Source organism: Rattus norvegicus, chromosome 1 (assembly GCF_036323735.1).
Source record: "Rattus norvegicus strain BN/NHsdMcwi chromosome 1, GRCr8, whole genome shotgun sequence".
NCBI lineage: Eukaryota > Metazoa > Chordata > Mammalia > Rodentia > Muridae > Rattus > Rattus norvegicus.
Genome location: NC_086019.1, coordinates 175704024 through 175723853, shown reverse-complemented (window position 1 = coordinate 175723853; position 19830 = coordinate 175704024). Strand labels below are relative to the sequence as shown.

General features: G+C 48.2%; 1 protein-coding gene across 3 annotated transcripts in view; it reads left to right on the top strand.

The window, feature by feature from the left end:
* The first annotated feature begins 7986 nt into the window (after positions 1–7986).
* Dkk3 (dickkopf WNT signaling pathway inhibitor 3) overlaps positions 7987–19830 on the top strand; it is a 43034-nt gene continuing 31190 nt past the window's right edge. The window contains exons 1-4 of one of the 3 annotated variants that reach the window (XM_006230009.5): positions 7987–8774; positions 9294–9529; positions 15584–15721; positions 17605–17688. In XM_006230009.5, the coding sequence (XP_006230071.1) occupies positions 9317–9529; positions 15584–15721; positions 17605–17688 (435 nt within the window). In that variant the 5' untranslated portion in view covers positions 7987–8774; positions 9294–9316. Of the gene's footprint in view, positions 8786–9293; positions 9530–15583; positions 15722–17604; positions 17689–19830 lie in introns of all 3 variants that reach the window. The other 2 variants (XM_017588739.3, NM_138519.2) reach the window with 2 other exon arrangements.

The window sequence follows — 19830 nt, the reverse complement described above, 5'->3', positions numbered from 1 at the left end:
AGGTCATCCAAACTTGACTAATGAAATCAAGAACACACTCCCCTAGACATAACCAGAGACCTACCTCCCGAGTGATTCTGGGTTGTGTCAAATTGACAACTGAAATTAACCATTACAAGCTCACATCCATACAATTTCTCCCTTTCGTGGCCAGTGCAGTGGCTTTCAATGTGTAGGCTCCAAAGTCACATGCCCACCGCGGAGATCAAGGCACAGAATCTTCCAGTTTCATCCTCAACTCCTTCTCACCTCAGTCTCTGACAAGGCATTTGTTTGCAGGCCCAGTAGTTTGACTTTTCTAGTGAAACCTGCTAACTAGAGGCATAGCTCAGTGGTTAAGAGCACTGTCTGCTCTTCCAGAGGTCCTGGGTTCAATTCCCAGCAACCACATGGTGGCTCACAGACATCTGTAATGGGACCCGATGCCCTCTACTATACTGTGCGGAGATAACAACATTCATCTAGTGGAAACTGCTTCTTTAAACCTAGCTTCCTGGGGTTGGGGATTTAGCTCAGTGGTAGAGCGCTTGCCTAGAAAGCGCAAGGCCCTGGGTTCGGTCCCCAGCTCCGAAAAAAAAAAAGTAAAAGAAAAAAGAAAAAACCTAGCTTCCTTCTCTTCGTGTAATGTGTCTGAGATGTGTCCATATTGTATGTACAATGTAAGAGTTTATTCCTTTCAACTGACGCCTGACAAGGCTCCTAAGGTCATAAAACCCACAGGAGCCACCTCCACTTTTCTGGAAACACCTACCAGGTGAGCAGTGTGTGACGGGTCCTGCCTCAGTATCTTCAGGAAGGCTCTGCCCTCCTGGTGGTGGTGGTGGTACTGTGACTAGAAGTCAAGATTGATTCTTAGCTGCAAAAGAATTTCCTAGAGGCCTCCCCAGTGACGTGACTGATAGCATCAGTGTCATATACTGTATCAACACTGGGCTAGGAGCCCAGGGATTGGTTGCTAACCTGAGCATCTTGCAGGAGAAGGTCCAGTCCTAGAAGGATCCGAACCCAGTTCTGTCAAGCTCCCCATCCATCCCTCTTCCCGCTTCTCCAGCAGTTTCCAAGAACATCAGGAGGATGGGTAGCACTGCTGGGTGTGTGAACAAGCTAACCCAGAAGCTAGAGGAGAAGCTGATGAGAGGACAGAAGAAGAGCTTTGTGGTGAGGCCTAATGATAACGAGAGGCTTTGCAAGGATGCTTCCTTGTGGTCTCTGGAGCCAGACACTGGACCACAGCATGAAAGGAACCCCATGTCACACCTACCAAGTCAGCACCTCTAGACACAGCAGGCATCTAGAAAAGGGAATTGGCTCCATTCAACCAGCATTTTAAAACAAACAGGCAAACAAATCAGACAAACTGTCCAAGGGAAGAAATAAACACACATTCAGTCCGCAAGAGGTAGAGTGGAGGGGACTGGGTAAACACATTTTTGGTTTTCTTCTTCTATAGATACCTGATAGCTTGAGGATAATCTTGAACTCCCCACTGTCTTGCCACCACCTCCTACGAGCTGAGACAGTAAGTGTTTCAAATAGTCCTTCCCTGGGAGATATGAACAACATCTTGTTCCCTCCCTGTAAGGCCCTGATGACAAACTAAAGTGGGACTTCATCCAAGTTTACCCTGGGGGCAACCAGTGAGATCCTCTGGGCTTCCTTACAGAGCATGGGTGAGAGGCTACTTGCAACAGTGTGGAGATCTCTAAGTGGCCACACCAGGAATTCTTTATCCAATGTGGATGATGGCTTCCCCATAACCCTCCATGGTCTGTGGGACAGCACCTCTGACAGCCTGAGAGATTGGGGTAGAGTTGCATACAGCTGGCTGGGAAGAGCAGGGGAGAGTGGCTTGAATCACAGAGGAGCATCCATTGTCTCTCCTAACCTCCTACTTCTGAGGGGACTCAACGGGCCTGCTCCCTATGGTCTTCCGAAAGCAGGCTGCTTTGCTGGGAGGTCCAGGTTCTATAATAATAACCATTCACCAGCAGGCTCTGCCACATTTTCTTTTTGTGAGCCAGTTTCACCAAAATACTCCTCCTGCTTGTTAGTCATCCCCCACTTCAGACACATGTGATAGCACAGAGAGCCCACGGACACACCTGCTAGCCAAAGAAACAAGGCAACCAGCCTCAAGGCTCTCCCTCCTGTGCTGTGCTACAAGGGTGATGGCCAGGATAAGGTCCTATGGGTCTTTTTGGCACCACCCATGGAAACTTGGCAAAAGAAACACTATTTTGGATATCCAGTGGCTGTTACTCATGGAAACCATGAATCCACGTAGACAGTCTTTCCAAGGGCAGATGGAGTTTCCATTCAGAAAAATCTTGGCACCTTTTTTTTCCCCCTGAACTATTTTATGTTACAGGCAGGATCAGGGAAGTCTCCAGGAAACTTCGCATACGGCATAGACTAGCAGGGGCTGGCTAACGGAGGGGAGCTGCTCTTGGTAACTTGTCTCTGTTCAGCAGGAGCAGATGATCCTGCTACTTAGAAACCTCAAAGGAAGACAGTGAACTCCTGTGAATAAGTAAACTGCCTTGAAGAGCATTGCCTCCTTAAAATGAAAGCAAGCAAGCCAGGCCCAGCGGTTCTAATCCGGGCACTTGGCAGGTGGAAGTGGAATGATTCAGGAGTCAGACACCTTTGCCACTAGTGAGTTGGAAGCTGGCCTTGGTTACGTGAGGCAGCCTCAGATCAGTAAACAGATGGGAAGAGCAGCGGAGAATGAAGCACACGTCCAACTGGGCAGGCCACGTGCAAACACGACATTTCTTTTTATGGGTCGAGTATCTGCGAGGATCCTGGAACAATCCTCCAAGGACTTGAAGAATCTAAAGATATATATGTCTCTAAAGATATATATGTCTCTAAAGATATATATGTCTCTAAAGATAGATATATATGTCTCTAAAGATATATATGTCTCTAAAGATATATATGTCTCTAAAGATATATATGTCTCTAAAGATATATATGTCTCTAAAGATATATATGTCTCTAAAGATATATATGGATCTCAGAAGGATTCATTTAAAAAATAAAAAAGCGCCAAGGGTCCAGGCGGTGTCTCAACCTCTCTTCTCTCTCAGACTCATGAATGAGTGGGTTTCTCTCTTCCTCATTTTGATGGTTTCTTCAGCCTCAGATCAAAGAGAGAAGATGGGTCAGCTTCGCTGAGCTGCCCATCCTCAGTTGAGTGGAATGAGGTGGCCACCCACGCCAACCTGCCCTCCACCCTGTTGCTATGAGATGGAGCAAGGATGGTGGTCCTTCACGTACCTTATAGGAGTCAGGTTTGACCTTTGTTTCCCCTGCCCTCCCTGCCCTCCCTGTCCCACCTGTCTATGTACCTGTTCTTCATGGTGCCGTGGCCTCACAGGCTTGAATTTACTTAGCGTGTCCCTGTGGCTGCTCTGGAATAGATTGAAGGCGGCTGCAGGGACTTGAGTCTATGCGTGTAATCATACCTTTTTCATTTAAGCCATGAAAACAGCCACCAGAGACATTTTCTCTGCCTGTAACTCCACCCATTTTAGTCCAACTTATTTGCGGGGAGGAGAATTTATTGGGTTACATCTCTGAATCACAGTGGATCACTAAAAGAAGTCAGGACCAAACCCAGGATTAGCACTGCCCACAGTGGGATGGGCCCTCCCACATCAACTGTCAATCAAGAAAATAAATTTGCCAAGGGGTCAATTTGATGGGAACGATTCCTCCTCAGTTGAAGTTCCCTCTTTCCAGATGACTCTAGTTAGTGTCAAGTTCACAAAACTAAGCAGCATGCACACACAACAAGCAGCACACACACACACACACATACACACACACACACACACGCACGCACACACCACAGCACCATTGGCTCTGTCTGGAGATTCACAAAGTATGTAACAAGCATACTTAACTATGTACAAGTGCATTCTCCATAACACGCTTCAAATAACTTTACAAAATGAAACAATCATGGCAAAGCACATTAATCTTATAAGTTATTTCAACTTATATTCACCATAATCTATTTGAGATGGAGAGGGCCAAGTGGTGCTATAGGCCTACGAGCCTTTTATTTGGAAGGTAGAGGCAGGAGAATTAGGAATTAAAGTAAACACCTCATTTGCATAGAGCCTGGCCTTACATATATAGCTGTATTAGAAAACGGGGAAAAACGGTTTTGTGTGTTTTCTGCTGCCTCTCACTCAGAAGCAGGCTACACATTTAAGCCTGGTATTATACCTGTATTTGTTACTATTTGCAAGAACTCATGAGCAATATCTGTTATTATTTTATGTTTTAAAAATATGTACATACCGTAGTCTGTGAATTTCGTTTCGATAACTGCCTCTTCCAACCTTACATAATGTTTCTGAGACTTAGCGAAATCGTTGCCTATAAATGTCACTCATTCTTTTTATTGCCACTCAGTATTGAGCTCTGTGTGTGTGTATGTGTGTGTGTGTGTGTGTGTGTGTGTGTGTGTGAGAGAGAGAGAGAGAGAGAGAGAGAGAGAGAGAGAGAGAGACCCAGTTTATCCTCTCTCCTCATCAAAAGTGCCAACAAATGGCCTTGGATGCTCACAGCACACACAGAGCTTTGAGGAGCAGTGCTGTACAGGCCTCCTTGGGCGTGTGTTTCGGGGGGCAGAGAGCAAGATTCAAAACTGCCCAGAAGCATCTAACTCTCTAGGAAATTTCTAGTGAGTGACAAGCGTGCGGGGACCACGTCCTCATCCACTAAATGAGATGTTTATGTCACAGTTGGTTCTCCGAGAGAGAATGTGAGAATTTAGAATGTCGCATAATTATTCCAAAAAGTGCTCCTGATGCTCTGAAAGAAGACAGACAAATAAACAAAACCACACCCCCTGTGGTGGTTTGAATGAGAGATGTCCCTGATAGGCTTGGGTATTTGAACACTTGGTCCCAGTTGGTAAAGGAAGTAGGTCACTGTGGGGTGGGCTTTGAGATTATATGTAATCACCTAATTCTATTTTTTCCTCTCTGCCTGCCTCATGTTTGTAATTAAAGATATGAATTCTCAGCTTCTTGTTTCCTGTACTTTCCCCCCATCACTGGAGGATAAGAACACTACCCAATTTTTTTTTAAAGCACACATCTTTAATTCTTTTTTAAAAAAGATTTATTCATTTATTATATATAAGTACACTGTAGCTGTCTTCAGACACACCAGAAGAGGGCATCAGATCTCTTTACAGATGGTTGTGAGCCACCGTGTGATTGCTGGGATTTGAACTCAGGTCCTCTGGAAGAGCAGTCAGTGCTCTTAACCACTGAGCCATCTCTCCAGCCCCCAACACTACCCAATTTTAAACCAAATTTGAAGCAAGCTTTAATTAAGTACTGGTCAGGTTGATGACCTCTGGTCAAAGCTATCTCCGGGTTTCCAGGAAATAGCCATAAATCACATTTTTCAGGGGTTTAAAATGGCAAAACCAACAATTCACCACATTTCCCATCCGGCCCAATCAGGGACAAGCATACTTCCTAACGTATTCCCGCCCCTGTACCTGCCGCCTACATCCAATCAGGGGCGAGTGTACATCCTGATGTATTTTCTGCACATGCACTTCCTGCCCACGTGTGATCAAGCACATCTAGTGCAGATGGGACAAACAAACACAGGACAGACAGAAACTTATTCCTAACTCTCTTATCTGCAAATATAACCCCTTAACTGGTGTTAACGAGGTGTATTGTTCTTGTTCCTGCTTTGGTCTCACAGTTGCCACGCCCCCTCTGCATGAACCCTTATCCCCCTGGGACTGTAAGCGGAATAAACTCTCTCCTCCTTAAGCTGCCTTTGGCCGCGGTGTTTATCTCAGCGGCAGAGAAGTAACTACCACCTCCACCGCCCCTGATGTCCCTTGTGCATTTAGATCTTGGACAAAGATAAAACTGCCAGTGTGGCGCTTCAGAAGGTTCATTTTTCCAAACATGACAGGTCTGTGCAAATCTGTCCCCTCTCCCCTCCAGCCTGCCCCTCAGCCCTTCATCTCACAGACGCCACCTACAAAGGGACTCTTTTAACAGTCTCCAGGGTAACTGGGCTTTCTTTGCTCACATCCAAGCTCTTAAGGGCCAAGACCATGTATGGACTGGGGTGGTATCCATCGCTACAGCTTGCTCAGTTCCTCTGCCACCTGGGGCTGCTTGCTAGACTGGTGCAAAGCCAGGCAGGTAGATCAGTTATAATTGAGTAGTGTATGGTTTCTTTTTCTCTTATTTTCCTTTTCTTTTTGCGATAGTTTTAATAACAAAACTATTTGTAAAACAGTTCTGCAAAGAATGTGGTCACAAAATTGATATTCCCCCCTATTAGAAAGCACAGCCCGTCGGTTGCCATTAGGAAAAGCCTTTGTAATTTGGTTAGCAGTAGATCTGAGGGGAAAGACAGGGCTTATCTGGGGAGATCCTCAGCATTTTATAGACACATAGAGAGCTGGAGAGCAGATTTGGCCTCTCGCAGTTCCTCACCCGACGCTGGATACACACACACACACACACACACACACACACACACACACACACACACACACACACTACTCCAGGTCAGCTTTCATCTCTGTTGGTGAGTGAACACTGAGCTACAGTGACTGACAGGCAGGGCGTCTAAAGCTCAGCAGGCTTTTCACACCGGGTCAGCCATCTCCAGAAAGCTAAGGAGTGGCTGAGCAAGGCCTGTCAGACACCAGGAGGGAAGAGCAAAGCATGCTGGGGAGGAAGCTTTCCTTGGACGCCATGAGTCTCTCCTTAGAGGCCTAGAAGAATGGCTTGATGTCCCAGCTTGGCCAGAGGCAGGTCTGTAGTCATTGACTGAGTGTGACCTAGCTTCTCTGAGTCTCCCTTCCATTCTCTGCCTATGTGACAGTGACAGATACCCCCACCCCACACACACACACACACACACACACACACACACACACACACATCAGTGACAAGCAGTTGCCTAGTAGGAAAAAGACCTCAGAGAAGCCACGGCCACTGCTGTAGACTCAGGTGTACAGACATGGCACAGTGGTCACCATCTCAAACACTCACTTCCTGTGTTTCCCCAGGGAAATCGCTCATCTTCTGCTCCCAAGTCACCTCAGATACTTCCCAGCTGAAGGATAGCAAAGAAGTATAAAGCGTTCAAAGGTAGAAACTCTGGAGCTGGTTTACTGGTTTTAAATCCCCATCTAACTCCTGGTTGGTCTGGGAACCTTAAGAAAGGGTCCTTGTTTGAGACCAAAAGTAACAACTTCATTAGTAAAACTGAATAAATAAAATAAAAAAGTAAACAAATAAATAAAATGCTTGCCCACTAACCCCGTCACTGTACCAATACACCAGCACCTATTACAATAAGCACACGGCCCCGATTTGTGTCTCAGGATCCGGTGTGCAGGCCTAAGGCCCTTCGGAGACAATGGAGCTCCTGGTTCCCCGTGGGTGGGTGGGGGAGGGGCTGGTGAAGAGACTCCAGCAAGTCAGTGACCTGGGAGCAAACTTCAATAGCTACCCCAGGGGACAGATGAGGCATGTTCCAGTTGGCATTCTATTACTGTGATAAAAATCATGATTAAAAGTCAATTGGGGGAGAAAAGGGTTTATTACCTCTTACAGATTTATACTCCATCATCAAAGGAAGCCAGGCCTGGAGTTCAAAGCCAGAAGTAGGAACTGAAATAGAGGCGATGGAGGAAGGCACTGTGCTGTCTTTTTCTCCTCTGGCTTGCTTAGCCACTTTTCCTACACAGCCTAAGCCCAACGGCCTATCAGTGGCATCACCCACAGTGGCTGGGGTCTCCTACATCAATTAGCAATTAAGAAAATACTGTATAGATATAGCCCCACAGGCCAAGCCAATGGAGGCGGTTTCTCAACTGTGTTCTTTTCCCAGGTGGCTCTCGTTTGTGTCAAGTTGACAAAAAATTATGGAGCACAGGGAAGAAACGGGAAAGGTCAGGAGATGCTCGGCGGCCGCCCAGGTGTCAGGATAGATAATCAAAATAGTGGGAGAAAGGTTTTCGAAAACCCGTTTTTTAAAGTTCTCCCTTTCTAGGCACTGAAGAGATAACTGCCAATAGGCAAGGTTGCTATCTCAAGTTACACGGCCTGTTTCCAAGCCCCGACCCCTCTGCATGCATCGTGCGTATTAAGTAGGAATTACACGTACAACTATAGCCTGCAGCATACATCAAGCTATGTCACAGATCATTCTAGTTTGGCAAAACTGGAGCTGTTGGTGTCAGTTCTAGCTACTCTGGTATGTCGCCTGTCTAGGGGCTTGCTGACATTCTGTTGACCCATTCTCGTGGCCAAAAGTGGATTTTCCTGGCTGAGGACCGTCTAGACTACCCTCTGATGGCTGAGGGGCTGGGTTTCCATCCCTGCGTCCAAGGCAGAGGCGGGCTTAGAGCTAGCAAGGTGAGACCCAAGAAGGCTGTAAAATATAGTAGAAACCTGGGCTATCGCGGAGGTAGGGGGCTGCCAGAAAGAGGATAGAACCCTGCAGATGGGCCTCCCAGGATTTAGAGGCAGGCATGAGCTGTGAGATCGCAGGCGGCCTGGAGAGCGATTGGCTGTGCAACCGCCCCCTCCCGCGCGGCGGAGGCGTGGTGGACTGGGGGGCGCAGGCTGCAGCTTTCTGGTACCAGGGCTTCTGCATCCACGCCGCGTACAGTGCATATTCTGCTCCGGCTGCTCTGTGGAAGCCCTGCGACCGGTCGTGACCAGATCCATCTTGCAGCTCAGCTTTGTTCATTCGAAGTGGGTGAGCGGTATGGTCATCGTCGTGGGCATGGCTCAGCTGGGTCTCCCTTAGGTAGAGGTGGGGGATTCATGCATTTGTATCACTATGGGAGGAGGATGATCTGGGCTCTCTATCGAGCCCTGCTCCTGGCTAGAAGAGGCTAGAGTCTGAGTCAGGGGCCAAGATCAATAGAATTGCTCGGTAAACTAGTAAAGAAAGGGACGGGACTTGAACCTGTAGCCTAGCTGTCCACTGGTCCGGGCAAGTGGTCTGCAATAAAGAGAAGAAGGCTTAGGTTCTGAAGCTGGGTTTTCATTAGAGTGTCAAGCGTAGCTCCTCCTAGGTACTAGAACCGGGTTTGGGGGATTGGGGTATCCAGGCTGCAGCGGAGTAGCGGTCACCCTGTTTCCAGCAGATATTGAGTCTGGGAGGGGGCTGGGTCTCGCTCCATCTGGGGGCGGGCAGAGCGGCGGGGCGGGGCGGGACGGGGAAGAGGGGTGGTCCTGCAGTCTTTGATAGCGTTCCGGGACACACAGGCGGCGGCCAGCGCGGAGCAAACATGCAGTGGCTCCGGGATATTTTGCTGTGTATGCTGCTAGCGGCGGTGGTCCCCACTGCCCCCACTCCTGCCCCGACGGCCACTTGGACTCCGGCAGAGCCGGGCCCGGCTCTTAACTACCCTCAGGAGGAAGCTACGCTCAATGAGATGTTCCGAGAGGTAGAGGAGCTGATGGAAGACACTCAGCACAAACTGCGCAGCGCGGTGGAGGAGGTGGGTGCACCCCGAGGGCGCCGGGCTCGGAAAGTGCGAGGATGAGAAAGGGAGTGGGCCTGGAGGGATGTGGGGGAGGCAATGTTTCTCAGCGCTGGTTGCAGCGCTGGCCAAAGACCTGGCTTTGTGCAGAGCTGGAAAAGGCCTGACGGCAGACGTAGACTGCCTTGAGTGTAGCGCTGGGTGATCCTTACTCTCGGCCGGTTCTATGTGCCTGCTGAAAGGTCTGAATGCATCCCTGTCCACCAAGGGAGGCTCGGAGGAATTCTCCCCGGGGAGCTGGAGCCACCGAATCGCTGATGTCTTCGGGTACTCAGCCGGCTGTCCCCTGTTGGAGCTGAGCTGAGGTTGGGGCCACTCTGTTGTCCCAGTGCAGTGGATTTGCAGAGATTGGAGCAGCTAGCTGCAGACAGCTTCAAGTTCCAACATGTCCCTTGGGCATTAAGCCTGTACCATCTTCCCCAAGAAACAGGATGCCAGTCGTGCGGAAAAGAGTCTTGAGCTCTGCTAACAGTCTGTCTGGCTCCCTTAAATGTGTTGTGGGGCAGCAAAGGAGTGCTGAAGTAGAGTCCTAAGAGTCATGGTCAGAAGGGAGGGTATGAGAGGTGCTGCTCACCTACACCAGTGTGTTTGAGAGACCAAGGTTCAGATTCTGCCACTCAACAGTAGGTGGATTGACTGTGGTCAATCGTTTAGCAGCCCGACCTCCGTTTCCTACGAGAATTACCTGAAAATTGCCAAAAATGTGGTACCTGGCAGATGAGAGGCAAACTTTGGTTTCTCATCTTCCAGGAGCCAACACTTGGGTAGCACCCCTCTCCGTTTCCTAAGATGGGACCCAACCATGTTGAAAGCTGCCTGAATCTCCTTGATCAGCTGGTGGCTAGCCGTCCTTGGCACTTAGTGAGATGGGCGTTTGGGTTGGAATGAAACCAGCCATTGCAGTGAACCAGACAAGTGAGTTGGGGTCTTGGCGTCTCTATGTGGTAACTAACCACTTGGGTAGTTTTAAATGTTGGCCGCTGCCTGCTGGGATAGGTTGATTTCACCTCAGCATGTATAGTTTGGGTGTATTTTGCCCTCCATTCTCCAAGCCAGGCTGATGGGCTTTGCAGGGATCACTGGATTGAGATGCAGGGACACGAGCAGCCATATATGAGTATCTACCAGACAGGCCTGGGGCCCAGGACCTGTGGGTTTTCTGAGCTCATGGAGCAGTTTGCATATAAAGTGATTGAAGTGTGTGTGTGTGGGGGGGGTCAGCAGCCCCCAACTCTGTGGCTCTAGATTGCATGGAGCTCCTGACCATTTTTGCTCAAGTCAGGCCTCCTGCTATTCTTACCTGGGTTGTAGGACTTTCCCACATACACATGGATTCCCAGGAACGCTGACAACAGCTCTTCCATGTTTTAGCTCTCTAGGAAGTGCCCGCCACAGTTCAGAAGGTTTGTAGCAGGGCTCTCTGATATCAGCTTCCTATGAGGAGTGCTTAGCCTTTACGGCCACAGTGCAGTTTGGAACCCCATCAGACCTTAGTGCTATGCTTTTCCCGTGGAAATTTTTATCATTTCCACTGCTCCACTGCTGCCCATCTGGACACATCTCTGCTTAAGTTGTGCAGATTGGCTGGAAACAAAAGACATTGATCATCACATCTAACAAAGTCAATGACATTACCCTAGATTGGCCTCATGGATTGTGGAGATGGGAAAGGAGAGGGGGATGTAGACAGTGAGGACCAACTGTCTCTCATTTGATCCCAGGACTACCATTTATTAGTGATGGGATTCAGGGTCTGAACTGGAGAAAAATCTTTGACCCACCTCTGGATCAAAGAGAAGATTTGAAAATAGAAAAGCAAATTACCCTGTCAAAAATTGGTATAAGAAAAGCAGGTAGATATAGACCAAGTGCCTTCCTCATGAGGTCATTATAAATAAGAAGGACTATTGGGTCTCAGGAAATAATGGCTATCTTTATTGTTATAGTAATACCAGTAGTGTGGCCAGGCTTAGTGGTACTTACTTGTAGTTCCAGCCCTTGGGAGGCTGAGGCAGAAAGATTTGAGGCCAGCCTGGGCTACATAGTCAGACCCTCAATTACAAACCAAACCAACCAACCAACCAAACAAACAAACAAACAAAAAAACCCAACAACAACAACCCAAAGAGAAACAAACAGTAGTAGCACGAATAACACACTATTTACCAACATGTGGTCAATCCTCAGTGAAACCCATCTTTAAAATGTCTTGGGCTCTGACTGTAGCTCAGCGGTAGAGCCTAGCATGCTTGGGGCCCTGAATTTGGGTTTGATTCCCAGCACTGAAGTGGGGTGGGAAGAAAGAGAAAAGAAAAACGCAAAGTTTTAAAAACCAGACTTAAAATGGTGTATGATTTTAATAGGTTTTAGATATTGGCTTTTTAAAGATAACTTTTATTTTTATTTATCAGTATTATGTGTGTGTGTGTGTGTGTGTGTGTGTGTGTGTGTACATGGTGTGTGTATGTGTGTGTGTGTGTGTGTTGGTGGCTGTGTAGGCGTGCATGTACACATACCTGTGTGCCACAGGTCAGAGAGGAAAACCGTGGAGTTGGTTCTTCCCGTTCACCTTTGCGTGGGTTCCAGGGGTTGACTTGAGGCTGGGAGGCTGGGACACAGTGAGCATCTTTGCTCTCAGAGCCATCACCAGCCCAGCTTTTTAAAGAAACTTCCAGAAAGCCCCTTAAATGTCACAAACACAGGACAGTTACTGTTGAGCTGTTATTCAAGAGAATGAGAAAGGACCCGAGCCAGAAGCCATTAATGTTTACATAGTTGAGCCATGAATCTGCTTTCAAGTAACTTCCTGGCATTTTATTTTTTCCAGCTGCCTCAGGCTGTTGTTGTCTCTTAGGGGACAAAGTAGCTGATTTTCTAGGATTATCTTTAGAGAAAGCAAATCCTCCAAAGTCTTCTATCTGAGAAGTTCCTGGTTTTCTTGTTTCGTTATCCCGTGTCCTTAAGAAGTGTATGTTAAGGACAGAGCCACTTTATCCCCTCTGCCCTCATTGCCACATCTATAATTGGTATATTTGAAATGTTTTAGTAAATATGATAATTTGGTGTGTGTGTGTGTGCGCGCGTGCCCCACTGTATTCATGTGGAGGTCAGAGAACACTTTAGGGAATTGGCTTTCTCTTCCTACCATGCGGGTCCCGGGGACTGAACTCTGATCATCCGGGTTTGGTGGCAATGCCTTTGCCCATGCTCCATCTCCCAGCCTGTAACTGGCTTATTATAGAGGACTCTTACTGTCTGACTGGGTCCTGGGAGGCACCCCAATACCAAGCCTGGATTCATCTGTGCAATTTTCCGACTGTGCTCCTTTAATACCCATGAATTTGATGGGCTGCGGATGCCATTTTTTAACAGCGTTCACATTCTTCTGCTGTGAAGCAACTACTGCTTCAGGCTTAAGTTTCTCTTGCTGGTGGCAGGAATCACTGTGGTCGAAGATTCCATGGTAAACTGTACTTTTAGTTTATGGTTTCATGAAACAGTCCTCAGCTCATTTGTGTTGTTACAGCCACTGGCAGAGAGGGGCTGGGGTTCGAGAGGGACAGCCATCAGTACCCTGGAGATTTGGGGACTTGCCAGCTCTCTGAAAGCCAAACGCTACAATTCCAGTTCCAATGGAATTTAGAACACATTAAGACAGTCTTTTTCTGGACACACCCTCTACAATACCTTGCTTTCCTTATTTCCAGCCAAACCTTACTTTTTTGCTAAACATGCCAGCTCCCTTTCTTTAAAAATGTCATTTCCTTCCCACCCATCCTGTCTAGTCCTGGTTTCTTCTCTTTCTTCTCCACTTTGTCACAATGGGAGCTTTTCAGATGCTTGCTGTTGGCTGCCTGCCCTCCTGTGTCTCCCAAGCTGGCTTCTTCACCATCTGCTTCCTTACAGGAGGCTATAAGGAGGGAGCTGCTCCTGTCCCCTGTTAACCCTACAGCAGGTGTCATATTCATGCTCAGACCGGAAGTCCCTTAAATCTCATAGCTGCTGAACAAAGAGGGGAGCATCCTCACTGTCCATGTATCCAGTCTGTGGTTTAGAGGGGCCTTAGTATTGCCCAAGGCTATGTGGTTATTTAGGGGTAAATCTGGGGCTTAAGTTTACTTAAGGGAGTTAAAAGCCAGCCTCTGGTACGTAGTGAGTCAGAGGCCAGTCACATGAGACAAGTCAAGAGAGGAGAAAGACATGAGACAAGTCAAGAGAGGAGAAAGAAAGAATGAACGAAAGGAAGGGAGGAGCAGAGATAGAGTGAGTGATTGTTTTCAGGAGAAAAATGCCTTTTGAGGTTTGCTTTTCAGAGTCAAAACAACAGCATATTAGAGCGCTCGAAGCACCTACTGCGCAACGCACCACAGCTGAGGCTTCTTCACAGGTCGGAGGAGGTGCCCCTTAGGCTTCCATGGTTGTCTCTGTCAGGGTTGAAGAGACCTCATGGTCCTGGAAGCTTCACTATTCCCTCTCATCCATGACCTGGGCTGCCCTTGGATCTGCGGAGCTGTGGAATGATCCTTCTGTCCCCTGTCCACTCAGCAGGGCTGGAGATGTGATAGACCCGGAAAGAAAAGCTGAGTGTAAACTCGTGTCACTGCTGTTTGTGACACAGGTGTCAGTAAGGCTCCCGGGACCAGAAGATCTGAGGGTGTGACCTCAGAGGCCCGACACCAAAGGCCGATTGATAAGTGTTTCTGAAGGACTGGAAGCAGTGTGGGTCCCGGAACCCATCTATTGATCCCATAGAAGATCCACTCAGAGTCACTGAGAGATGGGGTGGGGAAGGGAACTCCTGAAGGATATTCTGTCTGAATTTCAGTCTTCCCACATTCACCAGATCCTGCAACAAGAACTTAGCTGCAAACTGTTTAGTTGGGGGACAGATCCCAAAAAATTCGTGCAGGAATTCAAAAAGAAGTGGGAAGGAGAAAACCAGCAAAGGCTAAGCCCTTTGGGGTTTAACGCTACTGGGACCCACAAAGAGACTTGTTTTACAAGTGGGGGAGTTGGGGTGCTTCTTCCCCATCCTGTTCCTCATTGGAGACATTAGTACTTGAGGCTTCCAAAGACTGAGCACATTTCTGTGGCCAGAGACAGAATGAGGTACTGGCTGACTGTGTGGGAATTTAATGCGGGTGACCTTTGGGTTAGGCCACCAGGGCCTGGGCAAGGACCAATGATCAAATTTCAACTCCAGACTACACTGGGCATCTTGGGAATTCCTCTAGACTCTGTGAGCTTCAGTTTCCCTATCTGTAAAGTGGGGATATTAACATTCATTTCCTAGGAGGCTGTGATATTAAAAGGAAAAGAAAGATTGACAAGGGCGATGCAAAATCACAAAAGTAAAAGAGGTCAACAGGAAGCAGATTACTGGAGAGATGGCCTTGTGATTAAGAGCACTGACTGCTCTTCCAGAGGTTCTGAGTTCAATTCCCAGTAACCACATGGTGGCTCACAACCATCTATAATGAGATCTGATGCCCTCTTCTGGTGTGTCTGAAGAGAGCGACAGTGCACTCTTATACATTAAATAAATAAATAAATAAATAAATAAATAAATCTTAAAAAAACAGAAGTGGGGGAAGTGTTTAGGGGAAGAGATGTGTGTGTGTGCATGTGTGCATGTGTGTGTTATGTTGAACGTATGGTGGAACTGACAAATGTTCAGATGTCAGTTTTCCCCTTCACCTTATTGAGGTAGGGTCTCTGCTGCTGCTCTCTGGACTCCCCGATGATTACTGCCTCTCTGCCTCTCATCCCTTGTAGTGGGATTACAATTTGGGGGCATCACATCCTACCATTTTACATGGGTTCCAGGAATAAGGCCTGTAGGCTTGCTGGATAAGGTAAACCTTCTGAGGTGTGTAAAACTTTGGAACTCATGTCTGACGGCCACTGCCACTGCCCCCAGTCTTTGCACCTACAGAAGGGAAGAGAAGATGGCCCCTTTTCTTCACGTCAGTTATAATTGAAAGAAACCATTTTGCTTCTTCAATTTGATAGATGGAGGCGGAAGAAGCGGCTGCTAGAACGTCCTCTGAGGTGACCCTGTCAAGTTTACCTGCCAACTACCACAACGAGACCAACACGGAGACCAGGATGGAAAATAACACAGCCCATGTGCACCGGGAGGTTCACAAGGTAAGGGCTGTGACACAGCCGTGCCTCCTTCCTATAGGCAGTCCCACTGGGGAAAACGGTTGACAGGTGTTAACACCAAGCCACAGATGTCTACCTGAGAGCTGTAGAAAGCAGAATAAACCCAAAGGAAGGGAGGGTGCTGTTCAAAGGAGACAGGCGTGCCTCAGGCAGTTACTAGCCAATGTACTGCAGCTGAGGCTTCTTCTCAGGTGGGACAGAGGCACTGGCCTCTTAGGTTTTCACGGGTGCCTGTGTCAGGGTTGAAGAGACCTTATGGTGGGTGGGGCTTCACTCTGCCCTCAGGAGCAGTTCATGAGTGACACCGCTCACCACTCAACGTGAGGAGGGAAACCTTCTGCTGGGTGTGGTGCAGTACACCTTTAATCCCGGCAATTTGGGAAGTAGAGGCAGTTGCAGGACAGCCAGTGCAACACAGAGAGGCCCTGTCTCAGAAAACAAAAGCAAACAAAAACAAAAGGGAAACAGTTTTTAAAGATAGGTTCTCACAATGTAGACCAGGCTGGCCTTGAACTCACAGAGATTTACCTGCCTCACCGTCTCTGGGTGCTGGGATTAAAGGTGTGTGCCATCATGACCCATGGGTACTGACAGAGGGAGAGTTGTTCCCAGAAGAGGTTCTCAAGGGGTTCCATGGAGCACCAGCCTGTGCAGAGCCGAGGGAGGCAGGTGCATAGTGGCAATGAAATAGATTCAGAAAATATTGCATGCATTCTTTTCCTAGAGAGGAAGAAATGCATTGTGGGATAATAAAAGTGCCGAAAGGGCCTGGGACAGGATTACATAATAAATAATAAAATAAAAAAGACACCATTCCTTTTCACAGGGATGAAATATTTAGCACGAGCCAGGCATGCTAACTCATGCCTGTAATCCCAGCATTTAGGAAGTGAAGGCAGGAAGATCAGGAGTTCAAGGCCAGCCTTGGCTATCTATCTAGTGTCTTTGAGGCCATCCTGGATGACTTGAAACCTAGGAGGAGGAAAAAGAGAGAGCAAAGGGGAACAGGGTGGTGGAGATTGGCCCTTGCTGCCTGGGAAGCAGAAGCTGATCTTGGTTCTGGCTGTGGACTCTTGAGGGAGTACAGCTGGTGCCAACTTTAAAGATAATGTCAAAATGAGAACCCTAAACCAGGGACGAGAAGTGACTAGATAGTTGCTGGCAGCTGAGCTGGGGCTCAGAGAGCGTTTTAGGATACTCAGACTCATCTTTAGTCCTGACCTTGGAGGAGCTGCTGACCCAGGACAGAATCGGGCAGCCCGCAGGCTGGCACAGGGACCCTGTGTGCTTCAGAGCTATGTCAGTGAGGTGAATAATTCTATAGAATCAGGAGCTGGGCGGAGTGGCCAGAACCTTCACCTTCTTGCCTCTTATGGAGACATTTGTCTGGCAAGATACATAGACTGGATGTCTACTTATTAGAAATCCAGCCCAGCCTGGATCCCAATTTACTCTATAGCTAAGGATGACCTTGAACTCCTGATGCTTCTGCCTCCACAGCCCAAGTGCTGTGATTACAAGCCTCTGCTGTCACACTGGTCAGACTGGAATCTTGTCAAAAAGAATCTCAACACCGAGAGCCAAGCCCCAAGAGTGATAAAAATAGCTGGTGTCAAGTACTTACTAGGTGGCAGGTGCCAGACTTGTGCTGTCCACTATCACCTTGTTCCCTCTGCATGGTCACCTGATGATGTGGATTCGGACTATCTCCAGGAACTCTGTCTGATGGCAGTGCCGTGATTACAACTCAGAAGGGAGAGCGGGCATCCTGTGGACTCCCACTTCAGAAAGTGAAAAACCCAAGTCTTGAGATTTTTTCCCAGAATTCCTTGTTTCATTTTTACTACACCTGTGTTTATCTGTAGATAACCAACAACCAGAGTGGACAGACGGTCTTTTCTGAGACAGTCATTACATCTGTAGAGGATGGAGAAGGCAAGAAGAGCCATGTAAGTTACCATCTCTCTCCTTTCATGCCCCAGAGTAAGGCACCTCTGTGCAGCGCAGTCTGCAGACCTAGTCTGAAGGCCATGGGGAATGGGAGCAGGCTCCCCACCCCTCGCCAGCCTTGTCACTGCCAATGTGCTCCTCCCTTCATCTCCTGCCTGAGAGAAGGCTATGCCTTCAGATACCTGGTCAAAAACAAGGGCGGTTGAATCCAGCTGTGATTTATGCCTCAAATTCAAAAGGGGAACAAGTGTCAGGTATCCTTTGGTGACAGACTGTGTGTTCCGGCTGATGAAATGTCCAGAGACAGTGGGGTGACCCTTTCTTTATAGAACCCCAGCTCTGACTAGGTTGTAAGCCAGAACCTAAAGGTGAAGAAGGCTGCCTGTCACCTCTGGCATCAGGCTCTATCTGTCACCTCTGGCATCAGGCTCTAGTCCCCATAACTGCTGTTGCAGTTTGCCTGTGGCTCAGCCAAAGGGTGTGCTGGATTTTGTAGGATTATAAAGTCCTAAAGTTGGCAGGGATCCGATGTGCACTAAAGCCAGGGAAAGCCCAATGGGAGTCACAGATCAAATCTCCAGAGCAGAGAATTCCCTGCAAGTGGATGTGGTCACCCGAGACAATATGCTTCCTTGTGGGGGACAGCCTCTTTGACCAGATGTCTCCCACACCCCTGGCAAAGGTACCTGGGATCCGTGCCCACTCTTGACCTCACTGCTAAACTGGAGGATTACTAGGAAGGTGGTGGTGTTTTGGTTGGCAGCCAGAACTTTCTTTTTGTTTCTTTTGCTGCTTGTTTTGGCCTGGCACTCAAATGTAGGAGGAGTTGGTAGACATTTACCACAGGCTGAGGAGTTGGTTGGGCTGTGAGACAGTGGCTACCACCTTTCAAGGGAGAATGGAGGGAGATGGAATGAGTTCTGCCATGGAATGGATGTTGTGGACTGGAAAGGGCCTGCCCACAGAGCCGGGGCCTGCGTTTATTGCCGCCCTATGAATGAGTTGCATCTCACGTCCTAGTTATCAGCTCACACATTGTACCTCTTCCTAGTTCTAAAAGGAAAGAAGACCTAAGACAGGGCTAACAAAGGGTGGATGGGAGGGGGGCAGCTTCCCTTTCTTTTTAACACATGCGTATGTGTGGGCGCATGGAAGCCAGAGGACAACTTTGAGTGTCATCCTCAGGAACACTTTCCACCTCCTGTAAGGCATGGACTCTCATTGGCCTAGAGCTCACCAATTGGGCTAGACTGGCTGCCCGGCAAGCCTCCCATTTCCATGTGGCTTCCTGGTGCTGGGATCATATGCATGGAGCATCACAACAAGCATGTAGAACTCAGGGCCTCATTCTTACAGAGCAGCTATGGTCAGTCTTCCTATTGGTAAAACATTGGAGAACTCCTGAGTGAAGACTGTGCTGCAGGCTGGTAGGAGACAGAGCCTCGTTTGAAGTAGAAAGGGCAGGGCAACAGAATTCACAGGGCCGTCAATCAGAAAGAGTGCCTTAGTCCTCACTGAGAGTTGCTCTTGACTCCAGGGCACTCTGGAGATGATGCTCCGATTATAGAGGCCCATGTGCATGGGACACAATCACATTACACAAGGCCTAATCAAAGTATAGATTTGCATACTCCTCACCCTCTCCAGCCCTATAGCAGGTTTGAGTACCGTTGAGGGGAATTGTGATTCTAAGAACTATGAGTGGGTAAACACAAGACCTCAAGGATGCTAAGAGCATCCCTAGGCCAGAGGACACACATGAATTACAGCTGCGACTTCTGCCATATTTCTTGAGTGTGCCCGGCCTCGTGGGTCTGTGTGTGACCCAGCTTGGATCATCAATTGAATATGGCACTTTGTGTGTTGCATAATCTGAACCCCTTTGTATGGTAGCTTCCAAGAGGCAGGACATTAGAGGGGAGCCACATAGTCAAGCCAGGGGACTCCTCATAATTTTTCCTTGGTTTTTGCTTAGACCCTGGGAAGTGAGGGAGCTGAGTTTCTCCATGAGAACAAATGTCACTTTGATGGGCCAGAAGGGAGAACTAAGGTTGGATGCTTCACTCCCAGAGCCTGGCTCTTCTTCCTGCCCCCTATTAGACTAACGGGCCTTTTAAACACAGAGTGGAGGCTTCACAAGC